The 24,972-nt window shown below is 52.7% G+C and overlaps 1 protein-coding gene across 5 annotated transcripts in view; it reads left to right on the top strand.

The window, feature by feature from the left end:
* The window catches only part of DEPTOR (DEP domain containing MTOR interacting protein), a 172,740-nt gene that overhangs the window by 35,534 nt on the left and 112,234 nt on the right, over positions 1 to 24,972 (top strand). For 4 of the 5 annotated variants that reach the window (XM_069600758.1, XM_069600759.1, XM_069600756.1 and 1 more), the window contains exons 2-3: positions 16,621 to 16,799; positions 17,896 to 18,019. In XM_069600758.1, coding sequence (XP_069456859.1) covers positions 16,621 to 16,799; positions 17,896 to 18,019 — 303 coding nt within the window. Of the gene's footprint in view, positions 1 to 6,543; positions 6,632 to 16,620; positions 16,800 to 17,895; positions 18,020 to 24,972 lie in introns of those variants that run through there. The other variant, XM_069600757.1, reaches the window with a different exon arrangement.

Genomic DNA, 24,972 nt, shown 5'->3' on the forward strand with positions numbered 1-24,972 from the left:
CTGAGCCCCGCTTCTACTCTGAGCGTCCTTTTCCCTGGCCGGACTAGCCCTTTCCTCCCGTTTCCTCAGTCACGTGTCTGCGGGGATTCCTGGCGCTGCTGTGGTTAGACTCCGCCCTTTCTCTGCCGTGGACCTGGGTCTGATCTCTGGTGGGAGATCTGCGATCCCAGGAGCGGTGCGGCGAGGCCAAAGAAAAGCACCGCGCCCCTGCCTTTCCAAGCTTCCTCCCCGTCGACGTGGGGCAGGCTCCCAGCTGTCACATTTGCTGCCCAGCTGGTTACACGTCACGTGAGTGAGCTTGTTGCCTGCTTTCAGCCCAACACCTGTCTTTAGAAAGAAGAACACCCTTGCGCATCTTCTTACTGGGTGGAGACCCAGGAGCGGCGCCGGCGAGCGGGTGGGGACGTGTCTACAGGAAGGGGCCCCGCGGCTCGGGCGGTGAGACCGCCGGGTGAGGTCGCTGTTGAGTGTTGAGGAGGCGCGAGCCCACAGGATCACTTCCTGACTCCCCAGGGAAGGCCCCCCAGGGCCTGGAAACGCCTGCGGAAAGTATGTCCCCCTCGAGGCCTCCAGGTGACCTTCACGGAGGGTGTCCCTGCCCCTCTCTGTGCTCACCTGCTCTCGCTTGAATCTCTGCCTCAGTCTGCACGTCACCTGGCTTGTATTTTTTATATTTCAGAGGGGAGAGGGGTGTGTGTGTGTGTGTGTGTGTGTGTGTGTGTGTGTGTGCGCTCAGTCGTGTCTGACTCTGCAACCCTGTGGACAATAGCCCGCCAGCTCCTCGATCCATGGGCTGTCCCAGCGAGAATTCTGGAGCGGGTTTCCACATCCTCCTCCAGGGATCCTCCTGACACAGGGACTGAACCCGCGTCTCTGTGTGTCCTTCGGTAGCAGGTGGATTCTAGCCCACTGTGCCGCCTGGGAAACCCCGGAGAAGGGAATGGCAAGCCACTTCAGTATTCTTGCCTTGAGAACCCCATGAACAGTAAGAAAAGGCAAAATGATAGGATACCAAAAGAGGAACTCCCCAGGTCAGTAGGTGCCCAATATGCTACTGGAGATCAGTGGAGAAATAACTCCAGAAAGAATGAAGGGATGGAGCCAAAGCAAAAACAATACCCAGCGGTGGATGTGACTGGTGATAGAAGCAAGATCCGATGCTGTAAAGAGCAATATTGCATGGGAACCTGGAATGTCAGGTCCATGAATCAAGGCAAATTGGAAGTGGTCAAACAAGAGACGGCAAGAATGAACATCGATATTCTAGGAATCAGCAAACTAAAATGGACTGGAATGGGTGAATTTAACTCAGATGACCATTATATCTACTACTGCGGGCAGGAATCCCTCAGAAGAAATGGAGTAGCCATCGTGGTCAACAAAAGAGTCTGAAATGCAGTACTTGGATGCAATCTCAAAAACGGCAGAATGATCTCTGTTCGTCTCCAAGGCAAATCATTCAATATCACAGTTATCCAAGTCTATGCCCCATCCAGGAACGCTGAAGAAGCTGAAGTTGAATGGTTTTATGAAGACCTACAAGACCTTTTAGAACTAACACCCAAAAAAGATATCCCTTTCATTATAGGGGACTGGAATGCAAAAGTAGGAAGTCAAGAAACACCTTGAGTAAGAGGCAAATTTGGCCTTGGAATGCGGAATGAAGCAGGGCAAAGACTAATAGAGTTTTGCCAAGAAAATGCACTGGTCATAGCAAACACCCTCTTCCAACGACACAAGAGAAGACTCTACACATGGACATCACCAGATGGTCAACACCGAAATCAGACTGATTATATTCTTTGCAGCCAAAGATGGAGAAGCTCTATACAGTCAACAAAAACAAGACCAAGAGCTGACTGTGGCTCAGATCATGAATTCCTTATTACCAAATTCAGACTCAAATTGAAGAAAGTAGGGAAAACCGCTAGACCATTCAGGTATAACTTAAATCAAATCCCTTATGATTATACAGTGGAAGTGAGAAATAGATTTAAGGGCCTAGATCTGATAGATAGAGTGCCTGGTGAACTGTGGAATGAGGTTCATGACATTGTACAGGAGACAGGGATCCAGACCATCCCCATGGAAAAGAAATGCAAAAAAGCAAAATGGCTGTCTGGGGAGGCCTTACAAATAGCTGTGAAAAGAAGAGAGGCAAAAAGCAAAGGAGAAAAGGAAAGATATAAGCATCTGAATGCAGAGTTCCAGAGAATAGCAAGGAGAGATAGCAAAGAAATAGAGGAAAAGAACAGAATGGGAAAGACTAGAGATCTCCTCAAGAAAATTAGAGATACCCAGGGAACATTTCATGCAAAGATGGGCTCGATAAAGGACAGAAATGATATGGACCTAACAGAAGCAGAAGATATTCAGAAGAGGTGGCAAGAATACATGGAAGAACTGTACGAAAAAGATCTTCACGACCCAGATAATCATGATGATGTGATCACTAATCTAGAGCCAGACATCTTGGAAAGTGAAGTCAAGTGGGCCTTAGAAAGCATCACTATGAACAAAGCTAGTGGAGGTGATGGAATTCCAGTGGAGCTATTTCAAATCCTGAAAGATGATGCTGTGAAAGTGCTGCACTCAATATGCCAGCAAATTTGGAAAACTCAGCTGTGGCCACAGGACTGGAAAAGGTAAGTTTTCATTCCTATTCCAAAGAAAGGCAATGCTCAAACTACCGCACAATTGCACTCATCTCAAATGCCAGTAAAGTAATGCTCAAAATTCTGCAAGCCGGGCTTCAGCAATACATGAACTGTGAACTCCCTGATGTTCAAGATGGTTTTAGAAAAGGCAGAGGAACCAGAGATCAAATTGCCAACATCCGCTGGATCATGGAAAAAGCAAACGAGTTCCAGAAAAACATCTGTTTCTGCTTTATTGGCTATGCCAAAGCCTTTGACTGTGTAGATCACAATAAACTGTGGAAAATTCTTCAAGAGATGAAATACCAGACCACCTGACTTGTCTCTTGAGAAATCTGTATGCAGGTCAGGAAGCAACAGTTAGAAGTGGACATGGAACAACAGACTGGTTCCAAATAGGAAAAGGAGTACATTAAGGCTGTATCTTGTCACCCTGCTTATTTAACTTATATGCAGAGTACATCATGAGAAATGCTGGACTGGAAGAAACACAAGCTGGAATCAAGATTGCCGGGAGAAATATCAATAAACTCAGATATGCAGATGACACCACCCTTATGGCAGAAAGTGAAGAGGAAGTAAAAAGCCTCTTGATGAAAGTGAAAGAGGAGAGTGAAAAAGTTGGCTTAAAGCTCAACATTCAGAAAACGAAGATCATGGCATCTGGTCCCATCACTTCATGGGAAATAGATGGGGAAACAGTGGAAACTGTGTCAGACTTTATTTTTTGGGGCTCCAAAATCACTGCAGATGGTGATTGCAGCCATGAAATTAAAAGACGCTTACTCCTTGGAAGGAAAATTATGACCAACCTAGATAGCATATTCAAAAGCAGAGACATTATTTTGCCAACTAAGGTCCCTCTAGTCAAGGCTATGTTTTTTCCAGTGGTCATGTATGGATGTGAGAGTTGGACTGTGAAGAAGGCTGAGTGCCGAAGAATTGATGCTTTTGAACTGTGGTGTTGGAGAAGACTCTTGAGAGTCCCTTGGACTGCAAGGAGATCCAACCAGACCATTCTGAAGGAGATCAGCCCTGGGATTTCTTTGGAAGGACTGATGCTAAAGCTGAAGCTCCAGTACTTTGGCCACCTCATGTGAAGAGTTGACTCATTGGAAAAGACTCTGATGCTGGGAGGGATTGGGGGCAGGAGGAGAAGGGGACGACAGAGGATGAGATGGCTGGATGGCATCACAGACTCGATGGAGGTGAGTCTGAGTGAACTCCGGGAGATGGTGACGGACAGGAAGGCCTGGCGTGCCGCGATTCATGGGGTCGCAAAGAGTTGGACACGACTGAGCGACTGAACTGAACTGAACTGAACTTAGTTAACATCTCACGGTCTTTTGAACTTAATTTTTATGCTCGTTGCTTTCCCTCAGAGAAGACGTTTTCGGTTTCCAACACTGAATATTCTGTGGGGATGCAGTGTCCTGGGTGTTGGCAGAGATGACCTACAGGCTCTTGCAGATGGGGTCCAGGCCAGCGCTCTCATCGATGACAGGGTGCTCCTTGGGCTCCCTGCTGGCCCAGTGGAGAGTCTGCCTGTCCACGCAGGAAGCAGGCATTCAATCCTTGGTCTGGGAGGATCCCGCGTGCCTGAGAGCAAGGCAGCCCACGCACCCTGACCCCTGAGCCTGCGTGCTAGACCCCAGGCGCCCCTGAGCCCTCACACCCCGACCCCGGAGCCCGGAGCCCCCGAGTCCACGTGCCCCGACCCCTGGGCCCGCGAGCCCCTAAGCCCACGCGCCCTGACTCCCAAACCCCCGAGCCCATGTGCCCACGTGCCCTGACCCCCGAGCCCACGCACCCCGACTCCCAAACCCCCGAGCCCATGTGCCCACGTGCCCTGACCCCCGCGCCCACGCACCCCGACTCCCAAACCCCCTAGCCCACACACTCTGACCCCTGAGCCCCCGAGCCCCTGAGCCCACACGCCCTGACCCCCGAGCCCCAACCCCCGAACCCTTGAGCCCACGTGCCCTGACCCCTGAGCCCGCGAGCCCTTGAGCCCACACGCCCTGACTCTCAAACCCCCGAGCCCATGCATCTGAGCCCCAAGCCCCTGAGCCCACGTGCCCCGACCCCCAAGCCCACGCACCCCATCTCCTGAGCCACCGAGCCCATGTGCCCCAAGCCCCTGAGCCCACGTGCCCCGAGCCCACATGCCCCAACCCCTGAGCCCAGAGCCCCCAAGCCCACACTCCCCGAACCCCGAGCCCAGGTGCCCCAACCCTCGACCCCTGAGCCCCCGAGCCCATGTATCTCCAGCCCCCAAGCCTCAACCCCTGAGCCCACGCGCCCCATCTCCTGAGCCGCCGAGCCCATGTGCCCCGAGCCCACGCACCCCAACCCCTGAGCCCCCGAGCCCCTGAGCCCCCGAGCCCACATGCCCCAACCCCTGAGCCCAGAGCGCCCGAGCCCACCCGCCCTGACCTCCGAGCCCCCAAGTCCACGTACCCCAACCCCTGAGCCCAGAGCCCCCGTGCCCATGCACCCCGACTCCCAAACCCCCTAGCCCACACACCATGACCCCCGAGTCCCCAAGCCCCTGAGCCCACACGCCCTGACCCCCAAGCCCCTGAGCCCACACGCCCTGACCCCCGAGCCCCTGAGCCCCTGAGCCCACATGCCCTGAGCCCCGAGCCCCCAAGCCCCTGAGCCCACACGCCCTGACCCCCGAGCCCCCAAGCCCTAGAGCGGGCTCCACAACCAGCGAAGCCGGCAAGTGAGAAGCCTGCACCCACAGCTGGAGAGCAGCCCTGCTTGCCCCAACTGGAGGAAACCCGAACAACAGTGAGGACCCAGCACAGCCAGAAGTGAATACATAAACTCAGTTTAAAAAGTGAGTAGGAAATTAGGTTTAAAAGAGAAAAAGCACTCCTTGACAGTGCGCTGGATTAGCGGCAGCCTGTCCGTGGCTGCCCTGCTGTGGAGGTCAGCAGTGGTCAGAGGCAGGGCTCCAAGGCTGAACTTGCAGCAGGGAAGACACAGGCAGGTCACCTCGTCTCTCTGTCTGTTTTCCCGTCTGAAACAGCGATGCTGGGGACGGCTTGAACTAGACGGCTGGAAGTTTCTTGCCAGTTAAAATCAGTGATTTTAGTTACCAGCTTGGTTGAGACCTTAGAAGAGGCGGCATGGATTCTCATAAACCCCACAGAAAGCGAGGCTGTGCCGTGCGTTCAGGGAGTGACTGAGCACTGTCTCACCTTTGGTTCTCTCTCCTCTTCCCTGGGGGCTCAGACAGTAAAGAATCCGCCTGCAGTGTGGGACACCTGGGTTCAATCTCTGGGTCGGGAAGATCCCCTGGAGAAGTGGCTAACCCACTTCAGTGTTCTTGCCTGGAGAATCCCATGGACAGAGGAGCCTGGCGGGCTACAGTCCACGGGGTCACAAAGAGTCGGACACGACTGAGCGACTAAACTTTTACCGAAGAAGAAGGTGCTTAACAAAGAGCAGCCTCGTCTCTAGCAGTTGCTAACCCAGCCCGATCATCCCGAGATTCAGTCCCAGAGACGGGAAGCAAGTTCAAAGTCCTGCATCCATACTAGAAAACAGTGGTCGTCAACTGAGGATTGCATTTGTTCTAAAAACCAGCTGAACTGCATATTCAGTGGTGTTTTGATGGGGCTTCTGGCACAATCTGACAAGATGTATTACATGATAATAACAGTAGTAAGAGTTGGCATTTATTGAGACCTTAGTGTGTGCTCCGGAGAAGGCAATGGCACCCCACTCCAGTCCTCTTGCCTGCAAAACCCCATGGATGGAGGAGCCTGGTGGGCTGCAGTCCATGGGGTCGCGAAGAGTCGGACACGACTGAGCGGCTTCACTTCACTTAGTGTGTGCTCGGTGCTTAACATATAATCTCTCATTTCATCCTCACAGTATGAGACGTACATCTGTTCCCATTTTATGGATGAGAAAGTTGAGGCGCTGAGAAGGTGGATGCTTTGCCCTTCGTTATGCAGCAGGTAATGGCTGTGACTTGGACTTGAGCCCGAGTTGGTCTGTTTCCACAGCTCCGCTGTGAGGGACGATGAGCAGTGCGTCGGGAAGGCAGGAGTGGAATTTGGGAACTAACGCAACTGAGTCCTCTTCCTGCCTGAAAGGTGTATTTCCTTTCTCTCTCTTTTCTCTTCCCTGGCCCTACCACGCAGCACTCTCTCTCTGTCTTCTCTTCCCTGGCCCTACCACGCAGCACTCTCTCTCTGTCTTCTCTTCCCTGGCCCTACCACGCAGCACTCTCTCTCTCTCTTCTCTTCCCTGGCCCTACTATGCAGCACGCAGGACCTTAGTTCTCCGAGCAGGGACCGAACCCACGCTCCCTGCATGGAGAGGTGGAGCCGTAACCTTGGGCCCACCAGGGGCGTCCCGCTCGCTGCCGCCTGAACCGCACCGTTTACTGGGCCTGTGCCAAGCCTTGGGGAACAGGGATGAAGGACGGGACGTGATGTTTGCCCCAGTTTGCAAACTGCTGTTCTGGGTAACAAGCAGAGCTCTGTGTTTCGGGAGGAAGGTGCCGGGATGCGGTGCCTTCCCGTGACAGAGGGGCGCCACGGGGCCAGGCGGCTGGGGTCAGAGCTGCCCCCAAGCAGGACCAGCGGACTCAGGGCCCAGCGCCGGTCCTGGGAGTCCCTCTGTGTCCTCGGCACGTTCCACGGACCGTTCTGGGCTTGTCTCTTCACCTGTAAAATGGCACTTAGAGGCCTGATTCTGCTGGGTACGGCGTATAAGCAAATAATGACATGTTTGGGAAAAGTCTTGGAGCTTCTTGGAAACCGGAAGAGTACCTTTCTTGGGACTCATCAGAGGAAGAGATCAGAACTTGAGAGGCTGATATCGCTTCTTATTCCTCGGAATTGGAGACCTCCCAGGAAAATGCTCACGCGGAGGAAGAATTCAGTGAGAAATCTCAGCTCTAAGGAGATAAGGGAGGCTGACAGGGGCTTCCTGCCCTGACCTTGTGTTCACAGGTTATCTCAAGGATGAGATGAGGGTTCAGAGGGCCGCGTGAGTGGTTTCGCACACATCGTTAAGAGTGTTTGCTAATGGGGCCTTGTCGTTTATCCGTTCTACGTACAACTGGGCCATTTTGCTGTAACTGACAGCACACTGTGATTCGGCTACACTTCAGTAAAGAGTGAAGAAAGCGAAGTGTGTGTCAGGGGATTCCCTGACAGTCCACGGGTTAAGACTCTGGGCTTCCACTGCAGCGGGCCGGCGACATGGGTTTGGTCCCTGGGCTGGGAACTAGGCTCCCGCGAGCCGTGTGCTTGGCACAGCTGGAAACAACAGCAGGTTTTTGCTGTGTGTCCTGAAGGCGCTGATGCTGACCCCTTGGGTAGCATACGTCGAGGTGTCCGCTTCCGGCCCTTGGGGCATGCCACGTTAATCACACAACACTGGCTCGAGGCAGTCGTGAAGGCAACGTGATGGCTGCTTCTGTAGCCCGTCTGTGACCCCGTCTGTATTTATAGGCTGGTGTCTGTGTGCTGTGTGGATCGCGTGCATTTTTGCCTTCCCATGGCGTTTCAGCATGACTGCAATGTTGTCTCTTTCTTAGCCTGTATGAGCATAAAATGGGCAGAAGACAGGTGCTTCTGTTTAAAGTTTGATGGCATGGAATGCTCTCTAAACGTAGAAATTAGATCTGGGTTCAAATCCGAATCCCACTCTCTACTTTTAAACCATCGTCATTGCTTTGCTTTCTGATATTTTTTAGCATTTTATTTATTTATCGGCCGTGCTTGGTCTCCTTGCAGAGCCCAGGTGTCCTCCAGCTGCGCTGAGCGGGGCCGCCCGCTCACTGCACAGATCCTCATCGCCGAGCCCGGGCTCCAGGAGCACAGGCTCGGTTACCCTGCGTGTGTGGGAGCTTCCTAGACCAGGGATTGAACCCGTGTCCCCTGCGTTGACAGGCAGATTCTTAACTATTGAATCACTAGGGAAGTCCTCCTGCTCTTTTTTAAAAGTCTGGCTTGAGCACATTAGGACTTCCCTGATAGCTCAGTTGGTAAAGAATCTGCCTGCAGTGCAGGAGACTCCGCTTCGATTCTTGAGTCGGGACGATCTCCTGGAGGAGGGAAAGGCTGCCCACCCCAGTATTCTGGCCCGGGGAATTCCGTGGACTGCATAGTCCCTGAGGTCGCAGAGTCGGTCGCGACTTTCACCGTGAGCACGTCGCTGCGCCTTGCGAGCTTCCTGACCTGTCTCCTGAGGGTGACGACGCCTGCCTGACTCACAAGGGATGGACGCGCTAGTGTTGCCATCTCCGCTGACACTCCTTCATCACGATTCCAAGAGCCACCCCGGATACGCGGGACTCGGGATCAGGCACGCTTCGTCCCCGGGTGTGTTCACCGTCTCAGTTCTCCGAGGTGGCAAGACACACAGCGTGCGTGGGACCTTGCTTTGGACTGACTTGACGTGGCTCTGTGTAGACCTGTGACTCAGACTTTGTTCCTGATTCACAGACTCCTGAAAAGGGGTCTCGCTGATGGAACAGTTGACATTACCACCAGAGAAGATGGCCGCTGCAGCTTTCTGCATTGTGTGTGTGTGTGCGTGTGTGTGAGAGTGTGCATGCGTGTGCATGTGAGTGTGTGCGTGTGTGAGTGCGTGTGTGTGCGTGTGTGTGCGTGAGTGTGTGAGTGTGAGTGTGTGAGTGTGCGTGTGTGTGAGTGTGTGTGAGTGTGCGTGTGTGTGAGTGTGTGTGTGAGTGTGTGTATGTGTGTGTGCATGTGTGCGTGTGTGTGCGTGAGTGTGTGAGTATGTGTGCATGTGTGTGCGTGTGTGTGCGTGAGTTGAGTGTGAGTGTGTGAGTGTGCGTGTGTGTGAGTGTGTGTGTGCGTGAGTGTGTGTGCGTGTATGTGTGAGTGTGCGTGTGTGCGTGTGTGTGCGTGTGTGCGTGAGTGTGTGAGTGTGCGTGCATGTGTGCGTGTGTGTGAGTGTGTGTGAGAGTGTGTGTGTGTGTGTGTGTGAGTGTGCGCGCGCACCTGTGTGGTCTCAGCCCAATTCCTTCTGGCTCCCCAGATCACTCGTACTCTCTTCACATTAACCGGTTCTTCTTTTTTTAAGTATAGACTCTTTTTCTATTGCAGTAAATTGCACACGACGTACAGTTCCCCATGGTAACTGTTCAAAACCGTGCAGCTCAGCAGCGTGAAGCCGGTCACACTGACCAGCTCTCTATTCCTTCTATCACCTTCTGTATTGTCCCCTCGTCCTCAGCAGGCTGAGAGGATTCAGGCGTCGTCTTGAAGCAGAACTACATGAAATGTCTATTATGGCCCTGTTTCCTGTAAGAGTATACGTGCACAGCTGCACATGTGGACGCCACGGATTGTTTGCAAGGATACGTAAACAACTGTTCCTACTGCGTTCCTTTGGAAAGTGGGGGTTGGGGCTTTGCTGGCGGTCCGGTGGTTGACTTCACCTCTCAATGCAGGGGGTGCGGGTTCTGTCCCTGGTCTGGTTGCTATGATCCCACATGCCTCGTGACCAAAACCAATAAAAGCCAAGTCATAAAACAGAGGCACTCACTAGTGTAACAAATTCAGTGAAGAGTTTAAAAATGGTCCACATCAAAAAATATGTATCTTAAAAAAAAAGAGGGTCAAGGAATTTCAGAACCCTCCCGAAGTGAAAGCAATGGTCCAGTGCACGCCCACGCGTGTCTCCTGGCTGCAGCAAGTATCAGTTCATCGCCAGTTACCCAGCTTGAGGTTATGCACTTTTGAGGTGTTTCAATCTACCAAGGGCATGGATTTGTTTGATCACTTGAATTTTTAATTATAAAATAAATCCAGACACGAAAAGAAAATGCAGTCTGTTAGCTGTCGTTGGTTCCTGTCTTGTTTTCTTGTCCTTTTAGACTTGGGACCTTGCAAGGGTGAGTAAGTAAGCGTGACTCCCTCTGAATTCTCCAGTCCCCAGGGACAGACACTGGCGGTTCCTGGACATCTGGAAGGGACAGTAGCTTGGGGTGAGAGCACGTGGATGTCAGCGCTGTTGCCCAGAGACCTTGAGGCTCGCACTGCTGGCCGCACCGTTCTGCTGGCTGTGTGTTTTAATTAAACTGTTTACTTCGGCTGAGATTTATGACGCTGTTTTTAAATGAGAAGATGTGGTTTCCAGCGCTCTTTTGTTCTCCGAGTCCTGCAACCCGCTGCAGTTTTCCACAAGCTGCTTTTTTGAAAAAGAGTTTCTGCCTTGCTTATCTGATGGACGGTAATTTCGTAGGGGATTATTAGCACCCTGAACTCTGTAGTGTTTGGTCTCCTGGAGCTAGAAGAGGAAATTGTCAGGTGGCACTTTCAGCAGCTGGTTCGCTGACCGCGAATAGAGTATTACAGAATCACCTTGATTCTAAGGCCTGTGAACACCTGTCTGAAATGAATGCTGGGAAGGTGGCTTTTGTATTTAAATTCTCCAGCCAGTGGCATAGAGAATGCAGTTAAAACAGAGATGATTATTCTTCCCAGGGCTTCAGTGTGGATTGATTTGGACTCTGTTCTTCAGCAGACTCTTCTGCACCATGCATCTCAAGGCTCAGGGTGTCGGATGCATCAGCTGATTTTTCCCATCAGTGAGGCTCTGTGCCCTGCCTTGCAAGAGGCACTGGAATTACAAAACAAATCAGCAGCTCTCCCCTAGCATCCCTCACTCCCTCTGACTGTAACGCAATGGGATGAGTGCTTTACTAGTGGGCGAGCACAGGAGGGAAGCTCGTTTTCTGGTTTGGGGTGGCTGGGAAAATGTTCCCAGGGGAGGTTCTTTTAAGCCGAAGAGCAAGAAGAATTTTTCTAGCGATTACGGGCAGGAGGAGGGGGTGTTTTAAGCTGAGGGGTGTCTGTCTTCAGGGTAGAGTCCAGGATGTCCAGACTGTGGGACGGGCATGCCGGTGCGTGGGGCGCAGAGACGGTGAGGAAGCTTGGGAGGGCCTGCGCCGGCCTCCTGGCCTGGGGTGGGTGCAGGCCTCTTGGAACCGGAGCCGAGACTCCTGTAGCCGCCGAAAGGGGCTGACCCTGTTCTGGTTGCTATCAGAGCACGTGCAGCTTGGAAGAAGAACCAAAAGGCCCGAGGGAACCGCGAGGGAACCGCGGGGTGGCCGGGGCCCCTGGCCGCCTCTCCCCACGCCCTCCCGGAGCTGGCCTGCGCCCGCCTTCCCTGGCTGCCCGGTTCCTCAGGGTCTTAGGATCCTGAGGATGTTTAACCTGTGTTCTAAACACTGCATGTGTTGGCTTGGCCGGAAAGTTCACTTGGGCTTTTCCGTAGCACCCTATGGGGGAATCCGAACGAACATTTCGTTCAGCCCGGTGGATGGTCCCGGGACGCGGGGGCTCCACGTGGGGAGCCGCGGGAGACCAGGGGCGTCTGGGCCGTGAGCCCCGCGCTCCGAACCGGGACCCTCCTCGCTGCTCGACTTTCCACACGGGCTCCTGGTTTTCCACTGGGCTCCGCCTTGAAGGAAGGCTCCCGGGACAGACAGGGCTCGGAACCATTGCCCCTGTTCCCGTGTTGGACGGAGCCGTCCTGCTGGGCTTCGCCGACGGCTGTCCCTTAAGTGGGGAGAAGCCTGTGGCCCTGGTCCCCTTGCCGAGCAGCCGGTGGGTGCAGGGACCCCCTAAGTCAGGGACTCTCAGCCAGGCTCCACCCCGGGCGGGGAAGGCCAGCTCGGGGGTCTGCATGCTGCCTGGGGTGGCCGGGGTTAGGGAGGCGTTCTGCAGCGGCAGGGGCTGTGGGCCTGGCCCACAGGGTGACCGGCGTGTTTGCAAGGGCGGCTCAGCATCTCACCGGGCCCTCCTGGAGAATGCCACCCCAGAGGGGCTCTAGTGTGCAGAATTTCTCTTTTCCCACAAGACTTTGAAATACTGCCTTCTCTACCCACTTCTTGGGGATCATGCATATTCGTGTATTAAACGTTGTGGAAATTTGTAAGCAGTAAACTGAGTTCAAAGAAATGGAAATGCTTCAAAAAAACAAACAAACAAACAAACAAACCCAGGGGAATGCCCTAGCCGTCCAGTGGTTAAACTCCATGCTTTCACTGCTGAGTCCCTAGTCAGGGAACTAAGCTCCCACAAGCCGCACAGAATAACCAAAATACAAAAAAAACACATATACACCCACACAACAGGGGTTAAAACTTTGGAAGTGGATTGCCCCAGAAGTGAACCCATAGAAGTGTTTTTTTAAGATGAATTCCATAATATTAGGCGTTCACTAAGTCGTGGGGTGAGAACCCCCACTTGCTTTCATGAGAAGCTTCCCCGCATTTTAGAAAAGGGTGTGATTTCTGTTAGTGTCCCTGTATCTTCATTTGTTCACCAATATTCATGCCGTGCTCATGGTGCCAGGCACACTTGGTTATTTACAGTATGAAAATTCTTATCTCTTTATTGGGCTGGTTTCTCTGGAATTTTTCTTGCTCATTTTTAGAATTCTGTGTTTCTATCAAAGAGAAACAGACGGTAACAGTTATTGAACATGTTTAACCCCTGATGGACTTCCCTGGTGGCTCAGACGGTAAAGCGTCCATCTACAATGCGGGAGACCCAGGTTCGATCCCTGGGTCGGGAAGATCCCCTAGAGAAGGAAATGGCAACCCACTGCAGTACTGTTGCCCGGAAAATCCCATGGACAGAGGAGCCTGGTAGGCTGCAGTCCATGGGGTCGCAAAGAGTCGGACACGACTGAGCAACTTCACTTACTCAACCCCTGATAACATGTCTGAAAAGATCGCGTTCTAGGCTGCCTCCGAGATCCGAAGTTCTTTCTGCTTGATGTTTCTGCTCGGTTTCCTAGACGAGGAAATACACCAGGCCCTGGTGGGCTGCGAGGGCTGTGACCAGAGCTGCTTTGTACTGCACGGCGTGAGGTTCAGAGGGAGGCAGGCCTGCTCCAGAATTGGCACCAAGCTCAGTGTTGAGGGGATTGTAACTGAAAGGCTCTGTTCTGTAGTATTTAAAGATAAATATGACCTAATACTTTTTTTTAAGTTGGAAAGTTTATAGGAGCCGAAACTTGTCTCTTGGCTCATAACATATTCCTCCTCCACCAAATTATATAGCAGCTTATTCCACATTTCAGTTTCTAAATAAATTGGTCCTCATTATTCTTAGGTTCCTGACAGACATCTCGTCTAAGAATTAATGCTTTGCATTCTGCCACTTTGAGCACGTTAAACAAATTACTCAGTGTCATTGCCGCTGAATTAGTTAGGATGATTCATGCGATGACTTCAGCACACCAGTGTGAACATGCTTTTTTTTTTTTTTTTCTTTAATTAAGGCTGTTTACGTCTTAATACTCACAGCTCTGCTCTTATATCATTGCGGCTTTACCATTAGCAGCCCCGGGGAGCTGTCATGAGGATTAATGCCATAAAGCAGTCAGAGCTGCCTGGCTTTTAGTAAGGGCTCGAATGCCGTCTTCATCCTTATTAACCAGCTTTGTGATTGTGTGAGGAGATAGTCAGGGTGGTTGCCGTTATCCTGGTTTTACCAGCGAGGACACTGATGCTCACAAGTTTGGTCGTCTGGAATTACTGGCCGTCAGGATGAGAGCCAAGTCCTGTGTTCCTGACTGTCCTCATAAGTAACATTTTGGGGTTTGGTATTTCAACATGAGAATTTGTGGAGGATGAAAACATTCAGGCCGCAGCAATTAAGTCATTCCTGTGAAAATGCTTAGCACAGTGCTGAGCACACAGTAGGAACTCCACTAAACGGGTTCTTTTCGGGAACTTGCTGGTGGTCCGCTGGTTGAGTCTGCCCTGCAGCTCAGGGGACGTGGCTTTGATCCCTGGTCAGGGGGCTAAGCTCCCACGAGGCGCTGAGCAGCTCAGCCTGCGTGCCACGGTGAAGGTGGTGCGTTCTGCAGCTAAATCCCGATGCAGCCAGCCAGAAAAGTGCTGAATGAATAAATGGTTCTTTGCTCTCCGTCCACTTTGTATCTGTCAGGACTCTAGGCCTCTCACTCTTCTCTCCCTGCCCCCCTGTCGACACCCCAGCTGAGCCCTTGATCGTCAGACTTCTCAGGAGGCTCCATCTTCAGCAGTGGGTGACTGTCTTCACTCAAGCTGCCGCAGCCAAGAATCACCGACTGGGTGGCTTAAACATCAGCAATTCAGTGTCATGTAGCTGTCGGGGCTAATCATCTGAGATCACGGTCCTCCTGAGGCCCCTCTCCTTGGTGTGTAGACAGCCGCCCTCTCTCTGCATCCTCACAGGTCCTCATCTGAGATCATGGTGCTGGTGGGGCTCGTCCTCCTGAAGCCCCTCTCCTTGGTGCGTAGACAGCCGCCCTCTCTCTGCATCCTCACAGGTCCTCATCGGATCACGGTGCTGATGGGACTGGTCCTCCTGAGGCCCCTCTCCTTGGTGTGTAGACAGCCGCCCTCTCTCTGCATCCTCACTGGTCCTCCCTCTCGGCCTGTCTGTATCCTGATCCCCACTTCTTAAAGGGAAACTGCTCCCGTTAGTCCAGGGCCTGTCCTAGTGACCTCATTTGGCTGTAATTACCTTTTAAAAGACCCTGTCTCCGAGTGCAGCCACATTCTGAAGTTCAGCGATTACAGCCTCAAAGTATGAATTTTAGGGGAACCCAGCTCAGCCTATGACAGGGGTGTAGCAAGGAAGAGCATCTTGGTCTCAGAGCTTCAACCCAGAATGTTCCCAACTCAGAGTCCCAGCCCCTGGCGTATCAAAACCCATTGAATTCCCTTTAGTGCACTCCAGCAGGCTCAGTGGGTAAAGACTCTGCCTGCAAGGCAGGAGATGCAGGAGGCCTGGGTTCAGTTCCTGGGTTGGGAAGATTCTCTGGAGGAGGGCGTGGCTGCCCACTCCAGTATTCTTGCCTGGGGAATCCTCATGGACAGAGGAGCCTGGTGGGCTGCTGTCCATAAGGTTGCAAAGAGTGGACTCGACTGAAGCGAGTGAGCACACACATTGAAAAAACTCAGGTGGGAGCAGGACCTGGTTCCTGCCTTCGGGAATGGGGGGCGGGGCCTGTTCTGTGTTGGGTGCTGTACTGAGTTGCTGGTGCTCAACAGATGTTGTGGCCCCAAATCGCAGCATCACTGGGGGTAGGGTCGGTGCAGCTGCCTCCATCTGACAGAGGAAGAAAGAGGCATTCTCCCGGTTTCTGTGTGGTTACTCAGTCAACCCCACCTCTCTACAGTATTGAGATGATGGAGTAAGACGCATGCGAGCCACATGGGTGACCCCAGGGATGTAGCCCACCAGGCTCCTCTGTCTATGGGACTCTCCAGGCGAGAACACTGGGGTGGCTTGCCATGTCCTTCTCCAGGGGGTCTTCCCGACCCAGGGCTCGAACCCGGGCCTCCTGCGGCTCCTGCATTTGCACCACCTGCCCCAGCCGGGAAGCCCTGGTCTGTGTAAAGAGCCTCACAAGGGGCTTAGTCGTTGTCCCTAGGAAGGCGAGACCAGCGTGGGCAGGCACCTTCGTGCATTTTCTGACTTCGGTCTCTCCTGCTTGGAAGTACCTGATGGGCAGGTTGAGTAGACGCTCATTTGTATTTGCTGTGTGATGGAGTGAATCCAGAGGGCGTGGATTCTCAGCAGTCTGTGATGAGGAAGTGCTTGGTTTCCACAGGGTTCTAGAAGTTTCTTAGTTGGTCGGTTGCAGCTGTAAGCTCCCCCGGTGGAGAGCGCGGGAGGGAGGGAGCCAGGGCAGGGCGAGAGCACGCTCGGGCGGACGGAGCTCTGTTGTCGGAGCTTGGGCCTGCCTCCCCTCTGTGTGCCACTGAGGATCTGCGGGTGGGGTCACTTTCTGGGGCCTCTGCTCTGACCAGAGGGAAAGGGCCCGCGGACATAAAGGTATTGGATGGCGCTCCGATGCGGCCTGGGCTTGAACTTCGTCACTGCTCCCTGGGCCTGAGTCAGCGGTGCGTACTGTCGTCAGAATTCCTAAAGTGACTGCCAGCTTCTCTCCCCAGGCTCAGGCTGCATGAGGAGAAGGTGATTAAAGACAGGCGGCATCATCTCAAGACCTACCCGAACTGCTTCGTCGCGAAAGAGCTGATTGACTGGCTGATCGAACACAAGGAGGCGTCTGACAGAGAGACGGCGATTAAACTCATGCAGAAGCTAGCGGACCGGGGCATCATCCACCACGGTGAGTGAGGCGGCCACAAGGGCTTTTTGGCCACACGCTGTAGTGGGTGGGATCTCGGTTCCCCAAGCAGGGATTGCCCCCGTGCCCCTGCCCGGGAGTGCAGCCTCTTAACCGCGGGACCTGCAGGGAAGCCCCGAGCCTTCTGGTCCAGGTTCGAGCCCGCCCATTTAAGAGACAGAGCATCGCGCTCTGCCTCCCGGGCACCTCTGCCCAGCGACATTCCCTCCCGTCTTCCGGGAGGCACCTGGGCTTGTTTCTGTGGACTTCTTTATACTTTTGCATCTCTGAGTATGCGTCTCTCAGCAGTGTGGCGTTCAGCCTTAAATCACTGTAGAGACGCACGCTTCTGCCTTTGCCGTTTGGCCCGCACCGTTTGTGGGGCTCACTCACGCTCGTGGTGTGCCCTGTCTGCGCCTTTTTACTGCAGCGGGTACCGTGCACCGTCTGGCCATCGTACCTTCATCCGCTCTGCTGACGGGCATTTGGGCTGTGTCCAGGTCTTGCTGTTACTCTCTGTTTCAGTGGCCAGTCCTGACCGCATCCCTCTGAAACGCCTAACCCTGGCCAAGCCCTTTCGCACGCTGCTGCTCTCTCGGGCTGAAATGCCCGCCGCCTCCCCGCTCGCTCATTTTCTTCTCCTCCTTCAGCGCTCCACTCGCCTGCAGGCTCTTCAGAGAGGCGGCCCTCCCCACCGCGGAGCACCCCACGTCTAGACGCGCCTTTGGCGTCTGCTCAGCTCTCTCGTAGCCATAGCTGTATCACCTCCTGTTTCGGTTACGTGTCAACCTGTCTCTGTCTCGCTGGGTCTCACATTCTTTCAGGCTGATGCCTACCCTGCTGTCGTGCTCAAGAAGAGTTTGTGGAAAGAAGGAGGAGTTGAGTCTTGTGACTCTCTTAGCAAACGACAATGATCGCTCATAAAACTGAGCACTTTTCTGTATCAGGGACTGTGCTAAATTCCTGTATTAAATTGTCAAGTAGTATGCTTGAGAAACTAGGTAATAAAACAAATCCTTATTAGCATCTTCCTTCATGGGAGTGAGTAATAAGAGGTTTTTTTCTCCTTATTTGCCTCTCTGTGTATATTGTTTTTCAGTTTGTGATGAGCATAAGGAATTCAAGGACGTCAAACTCTTCTACCGCTTTAGAAAGGACGACGGCACCTTCCCCCTGGACAACGAAGTGAAGGCCTTCATGAGGGGACAGAGGCTGTATGAGAAGTAGGTTGCGCGTGGACTCCTCCGCTTGAACCTTGCAGAGCTCTTTCCATCTTTTATCATTTTGACTTCAGCCCGGCTCTCCCACGTGGGGTGGTTGCATAACTCTTCCTTTTAATATGAGAAAACTGTATCACTCACTTGCTTTTCTGTTTGCCAGACATTAAGTCAGTTTCATAAGATTCTTAATAAGGAATTTGTTTCAGTAGTATTTTCTATATTTAGGTCGATTTAACAAAATCCAACAGTGAAAGCAGAAGGTTGGCCCTTGGCGTTTGCCATCCAGTGATGCGGCTGCCTGCCCTCTTTTAAGGGCTAGCGTGTGACTTGGAAGCATAGACTTGTAAACGGCTAGAGAAGCATTGTCAAGCACAGGGGAAGTCCAAGTTCAGGTCAAGAGATGAGCAGTGAGAGAACTTCAGAAAGCAGAGCGGGCGAAGAGGAACCACCTCGCAGCTCTTTGGAGGGCAGGACTGTACTGTGGCCCCAGAGTGTTTGCTTGGCGGATCTTGACCCGCCCAGGGCTTTGTCTCTGAGCTGAGCTGCTGTTCCTGTGGTTCCGTTCCCAGCCTACCTTCCTTGGTTTTTTCTCCAGGGCAGCCCTTAGAGAAAGGAGTGAAGGGGCAGCGGCACCGTTTCCTTAACTGACTGCCTTTCCCAACACGCATTCACGACATGAAAGAGCCTCCTCTGTAAGTGGGCGGGTGCGTGGGGCAGAGGCACCTGGGTGGTCCGCTTAAGCACCATGATGGTTAGGAGCCGGGCCAGGTTTGAGTTCTAACCGTGGGACCTTAGCCATCTGAGCCTCAGCGTCCTGCTTTCCGACACGGAAGTGGGTGATGGCGCTGTTCAGCGCTGCTGTGGGGACTTGAAGAATCGTTTGTGTCCAGTGCTTAAGGACTTGGCTTGGTGCCTCTCGTGTGTGGTCAGGTCCCGCGGAGGACAGCCATCTCGGACACTAACCCGACGTCACGCCGCACTGGGTCCTGTCCCTCCCCTGTCCTGCCCGTCGCGGTCTGTTCCCCTCTCCAGGCGCTGGGCTGTGCAGACGCTTCCTGCCCCGTCGCCGCTATTTCTCCTGGTTCCCTGGCCGCCTGCTGTCTGCCCCCAAGTGTCAGAAGCCCTCCTCTCCTGGCCTGTGTGACTGTGAGCGGGACGCTCCGTCAGCACCTCCGTTTGCATACTGGAGTGCGTGTACATGTTGTTGCCGCTTTCTTTTGCTTTCTTAGTTCCTTTTGGAAAATTCTGGTTGGTGTTTAGCATTTAGGCTACCCCGCTGGTCCACTGAAACTGTTAAGATTTTATGTTGTCAAAAGCATCCGTGTCGGGTTAGGATTCTGGGCTCTTCCTGCTGTGGCCAGGTTCAGTCCCTGGCCTGGGACTGAGATCCTTCCTGCAAAAAGGAAAAACTCATATCATTTCCTTGGAAGCACGCCAGGCGATTCTGTAACACTTTTCTAGCTATAGATCATCTCCTGGGATCTGGGCAGTCACCTTATGGGAGCCGGGGTTAGCAGCCCCTGAAACGTCTGGCAGGGAACTTTTCTTACTAGTGGGATGGGTGTGGTAAGAACAGTTGAAGAAAGCTGTTCATCGCGTCCAGAAAATGCTCACCAGCCCCCGCCTCTGCTGCTTCCCCGTACATCCTCTGCACCAGTCACGCTAAACTGTGTGTCTCTCTTCTGCCTCTGGGCACTTGGCTAATTCACGAATTATTCCACAAACACTTAGTGAGCCCTCCCCACCTGGCAGGCACAGTTACAGCCCCTGGAAATGTGCGGCGGATCAAAGGCGGACAAAGCCCCAGCCTCTGCGGAGCTTGCAGGCTAGTGGAAGAGGCGGGCGTTGACGGGGTAACAGGTGAAGAAGAGTGAGCTTAGTACAGGGTTCGCAGTGATAGAGAGAGACCCTCCCCGAGGGCGGTGAGGCGTGCTGGGGGGACTGGGAAGACCTCCCTAAGAGGCGGCATTGAATGAAGTGTGGATCTGCTGGGACAGCTTCCCAGGTGGAGGGGAAGGCCTGGGTGAGGACACGCTCAGCGTACTTCAGGACCACGGGGAGGCCAGAGCGTCCGGGGAGAGGAGAAGGGGTGAGCGGTGGGACGTGGGCCGGGCTGGGCCGCCACGGTACTGGAGGGCTCCCGCGTGACGGGAGCCCATTGGAGGGTCGGGTGGTCCCCGTGGGGACCCGGGGTGCTTTTGCCTGGGATGCCCCCTTGCCCAGCGGACTCTCTCTGCCAGGCTCAGCCCTCTCCCTCACTCACTCTGACTTCTGGGCTGTGTGTTCAGTGTGGCCTTTTCTGCGCATCCGTCCATGTCGCCTTAGGATGGACTTAGGTGGTGCTCCTGTGTGTTCAGCCCGTGAGAGGGCTGTGTTAGACCTTCACCTTTGTGTGTTTGCAGCATTAGACCAGGACGTGTGAGCAGGGGAGCTGCTTCATCCTTCTTTCTACTGCCTGCAGTTTCACCCGGGCCTCGCTGGGCATAGATGGTAAATAATTTGCTAGAAAGGGTAACTAGACTTTTGATCCCTGGACGAGCTGACCAGCATTGCTGGACTTTTTGTGTGTGCAGCTGGCTTTCTATCCACTAGTGCCTCAGTGCCAAGTAAGTTCATTTCCTCAAACTGCTTGTAAAGTTAGCAGCAGGAGAAGTCGTTTCATAAGCTCCTAGCCTGGCATGATCTAACCGCCACCTCGCAAATCTTGGCCCTGGCATGACCTAACCGCCACCTCGCAAATCTTGGCTCCTACCTTTCCGTTTGCCAGCATGCCTGTGGAGCAAACGCTCAGGCCTCTGGAACTGACAGTTCAGGTTACCTGTTTGGCCGATTTATTTTAGTTTTTAATGCACTTTCCTTGTTTCTCTGGCCATCTTTTTAATGAATCTCAGCATGGATTATATTTTCCCAAGTTTTGGACACTTAAAAAGAAACAATAAGAAATCTTGGTTTTGATTATGATTCTTCTTTTCAAGAATTTTCATTATTTGAAACTTGACTCTGGGACCTCTCCAGCGGTCCAGCCCTTAAGGCTGTGCGCTTCCACTGTGTGGGTCGTGGTCAGGAAACGGACATCCCACGTGCGCGGCACAGCCAACAGCAACCAGAAAATTCAGTGTTTCCCTGTGCGTTATTGCACCGGAACCTGTGTTCAGGATATTTGCAATAGTTGGGAAAGAAGATCTTGCAAAATATACGTTCTTTAGTTGTTTTCCTTTTAAGATAATAATAGATAACATTTGTTGATTGATAGATATATATCAAATGTCTTCACTAATCCGTTTTATTTAATCATCATAGCAACCCCCTACTTAGATGCTTTCATTGTTCGCATTTTATAGATGAGAAAAGTGTCACAGGGAAAGGTTAAATCTCTTATCCAAGGTCACCTAATCAGTAAGAAACAAAACCAGTTGGGTATGAACCTGAGGGTCCAGGGTCCAGACTTACTGTCCCCACGCTATTAGTGAATCTTCTCTGTTTCCTTCAATGGAGGGCAAATGAATGGAATCAGGATTTACTTCAAAAATATAACATGGAGTTTGTGAGTGTCCGAGTATAGAATTTTCTATAAAAATTTACTGAAAATATTCCAGGATTTTAAAGTAGACATGGGAAGGGAAGAGAAAAATGATTCTCATTGACGGTGAATCTCAGTGATGTTCTGTGAATATAATGAAAACCGCGACTTCTGTTTGTGCACTAAGCTTCTCAGAGCATCTGAGCCTCCTGCATAGAGAGATAATAGAGCAGTAAATCGTAACAGTGGCGATGGTGATGAGAGCCTCGCTGGTGTTCAGTCCCTCAGTCCTGCCCGACTCTGCAGCTCCATGGACTGCAGCATGCCAGGCTCCCCGTCCGTCTCCATCTCCGAGTTGGCTAACTTATATCCATCGTGTCGATGATGCCATCCAGTCATCTCATCCTCTGTCGTCCCCTTCTCCTCTCACCTTGAATCCCTCCCTGCATCAGGGTCTTTTCCAATGAGTCAGCTCTTCGCATGAGGTGGCCAAAGTACTGGAGTTTCAGCTTCAGCATCAGTCCTTCCAAAGAACACCCAGGACTGGTCTCCTTTAGGATGGACTGGTTGGATCTCCTTGCAGGCCAAGGGACTCTCAGGAGTCCTCTCCAACCACAGCTCAGAAGCAGCAGTTCCTCGGCGCTCAGCCTCCTTTGTGTGCACGTGTGTGCTGTGCGCTCAGCCGTGTCCGACTCTCTGTGACCCCGTGGACTGCAGCCCGCCAGGCTCCTCTGTCCGTGGGATTCTCCAGGAAGGAGCACTGGAGTGGGCTGCCGTTTCCTTTGCAGGGTCTTTATATGCATAGTAAAATCCGACTCTCTGTGATCCCGTGGACTGCAGCCCGCCAGGCTCCTCTGTCCGTGGGATTCTCCAGGAAGGAGCACTGGAGTGGGCTGCCGTTTCCTTTGCAGGGTCTTTATATGCATAGTAAAATCCGACTCTCTGTGACCCCGTGGACTGCAGCCCGCCAGGCTCCTCTGTCCATGGGATTCTCCAGGAAGGAGCACTGGAGTGGGCTGCCGTTTCCTTTGCAGGGTCTTTATATGCATAGTAAAATCCGACTCTCTGTGACCCCGTGGACTGCAGCCCGCCAGGCTCCTCTGTCCATGGGATTGTCCAGGAAAGAGCACTGGAGTGGGCTGCCGTTTCCTTTGCAGGGTCTTTATATGCATAGTAAAATCCGACTCTCTGTGACCCCGTGGACTGTAGCCCGCCAGGCTCCTCTGTCCATGGGATTCTCCAGGCAAGAGCACTGGAGTGGGCTGCCGTTTCCTTTGCAGGGTCTTTATATGCATAGTAAAATCCGACTCTCTGTGACCCCGTGGACTGCAGCCCGCCAGGCTCCTCTGTCCATGGGATTCTCCAGGAAGGAGCACTGGAGTGGGCTGCCGTTTCCTTTGCAGGGTCTTTATATGCATAGTAAAATCCGACTCTCTGTGACCCCGTGGACTGCAGCCCGCCAGGCTCCTCTGTCCATGGGATTCTCCAGGAAAGAGCACTGGAGTGGGCTGCCATTTCCTTTGCAGGGTCTTTATATGCATAGGAAATAGTAATATAGAACGGGTGGGGCCTTACCTTACTGTCACAGGAGGAGGGGAGTTGACCTAGAGCAGTGGCGTCACCTCCGTGTTGCTGCCGCAGCTCCAGGGACAGGAGACGTCAGCCGGGACGGCAGGTCCGCGGCAGCCTCTCCGCCTGCCCCCAGCCCCGAGGGCCTGGCCCTATCGTCAGTGTTTCCTTTGTGCTCTCCTCTGGCTTGTTTGTTCTGTGTTATTAAAAAGCCTTTGTGTAACTTGGGGGTTTCTGGCTGGTTTTGCTGAAACGTGCTGATTTGGGGGCCCTCTGCCTTTCTAACCCCTGGTGCTGTCAGCCTCACGGACTTGTGGGTTCACGTGGACGGGTTGGTTTCGGCATGTGGGGCAGGGCTACCCAAAGTAGGAGCCATCCCTGCTGCCAGCTCGAGGGGGCCTGAGAAAGAGGGCTGTGCCCAGGGCCTGTGACAGACGAGCCATCCGGAGGACTTCATCTCAGCCCTGCGGGCCTCTGCGCTTCAGCAGGCTTCCTCCCGCCTTCCCGGGTAGCTGTGGACCGAGGGTGCAGAGACGGGGCACACGTCTCCCTGCAGGGCCTTCTGGCTCCACACTCATCTGTGCATGGACACACGGACACAGAGACACACGGACACATGGACACAGAGACACATGGACTCACAGACTCACAGACAGACAGACACACGGACAGAGAGACACACGGACTCACAGATTCACAGACTCACGGACACACGGACTCATAGACTCACAAGCAGACAGGCTGACAGACACACAGACAGAGGCAGAGGCGCAGGGCATGGGGACGGGTCGCGGGTGTTCCCAAACAGGGCCGTTCTTAGTTTTCCAATAACACCTTTGAAAGGAGGAAAAGCGTCAGTACCTTAAAGAAACAGCCCAGAATCTGATGTCACCTTCAGCTGGTAGGTGTTTTGAATGCATGTTCCAGACTACAGAGCTCGATTATCTCGGAGCACTTGGCACCGTAGATCTGTTTCAGAAAAAAACGGTGAGCTTGAGATAACCAAGCGCTCTGTGTGTGCTAATAAACAGAGTCAGCTACACAGAGAACATGGGTTGGGGCACAATTTGTGCCATGCTCACTGAGATTACTAGTTAAAACACACATTTTTAAACTAACCTTGATTTCATCTTCAGGTGTAGAGGAGACTTGTTAATTTAATTATTTTTTTAACTTAGTTTTCATTTTATTTTGGGATATAGTTGCTTTACAATGTTGTGTTAATTTCAGGTGTACAGCAAAGTGAGTCAGCTTAGACATCCACATATTCCGTTCTTTCTCAGACTCTTTTCCAATATACAGGTTATTGTGGAATATGGAGTCTAGGTCCCTGCGCTACTCAGCGTGTCCTGTGGATTATCTGTATACATTGTGTTTATAGTAGACCGGATATGTTAATCCCAATCTCCTAATTTCTGAGACTTCTCAAGTTTAATTTAACTCAGTGTTAAGATGGAGTTTGATCCATTCTAGGTCTGGTTCATAAAGGCATTCGCTTTTCATCCAGAGGGTCTGAGTTTTCTTATTATCAGGATTTTTCTTATTGTCAGTTTCTCTCTCCAGCCACCAGTCGTCTGTTTGTTCTGCTTGAGAGGGAACACTGGCTGGAGAATTGAAGTCCTGGGGCCGCTGGACTTCTTCCAGTCCCCACTGCTCCCTTAAGCTCTCTGCTCCATGGGACTGAAGAGAAATATTAAGGGAAAACGGTACAAAGGGGAAAAGCCCTTTCGTGTGTTTCACCTTATCAGAGGTTTCTCTACCATGTGCCCCTGAGATTTTTTTTTTCCTGTTCCCTCCCAGTGGCTGGCACAATAAATATTTGCTGAATGAACAAAGAACTCTACATGCAGTGATTGCTATGAGATGC

This window comes from Ovis canadensis, chromosome 9 (assembly GCF_042477335.2).
Source record: "Ovis canadensis isolate MfBH-ARS-UI-01 breed Bighorn chromosome 9, ARS-UI_OviCan_v2, whole genome shotgun sequence".
NCBI lineage: Eukaryota > Metazoa > Chordata > Mammalia > Artiodactyla > Bovidae > Ovis > Ovis canadensis.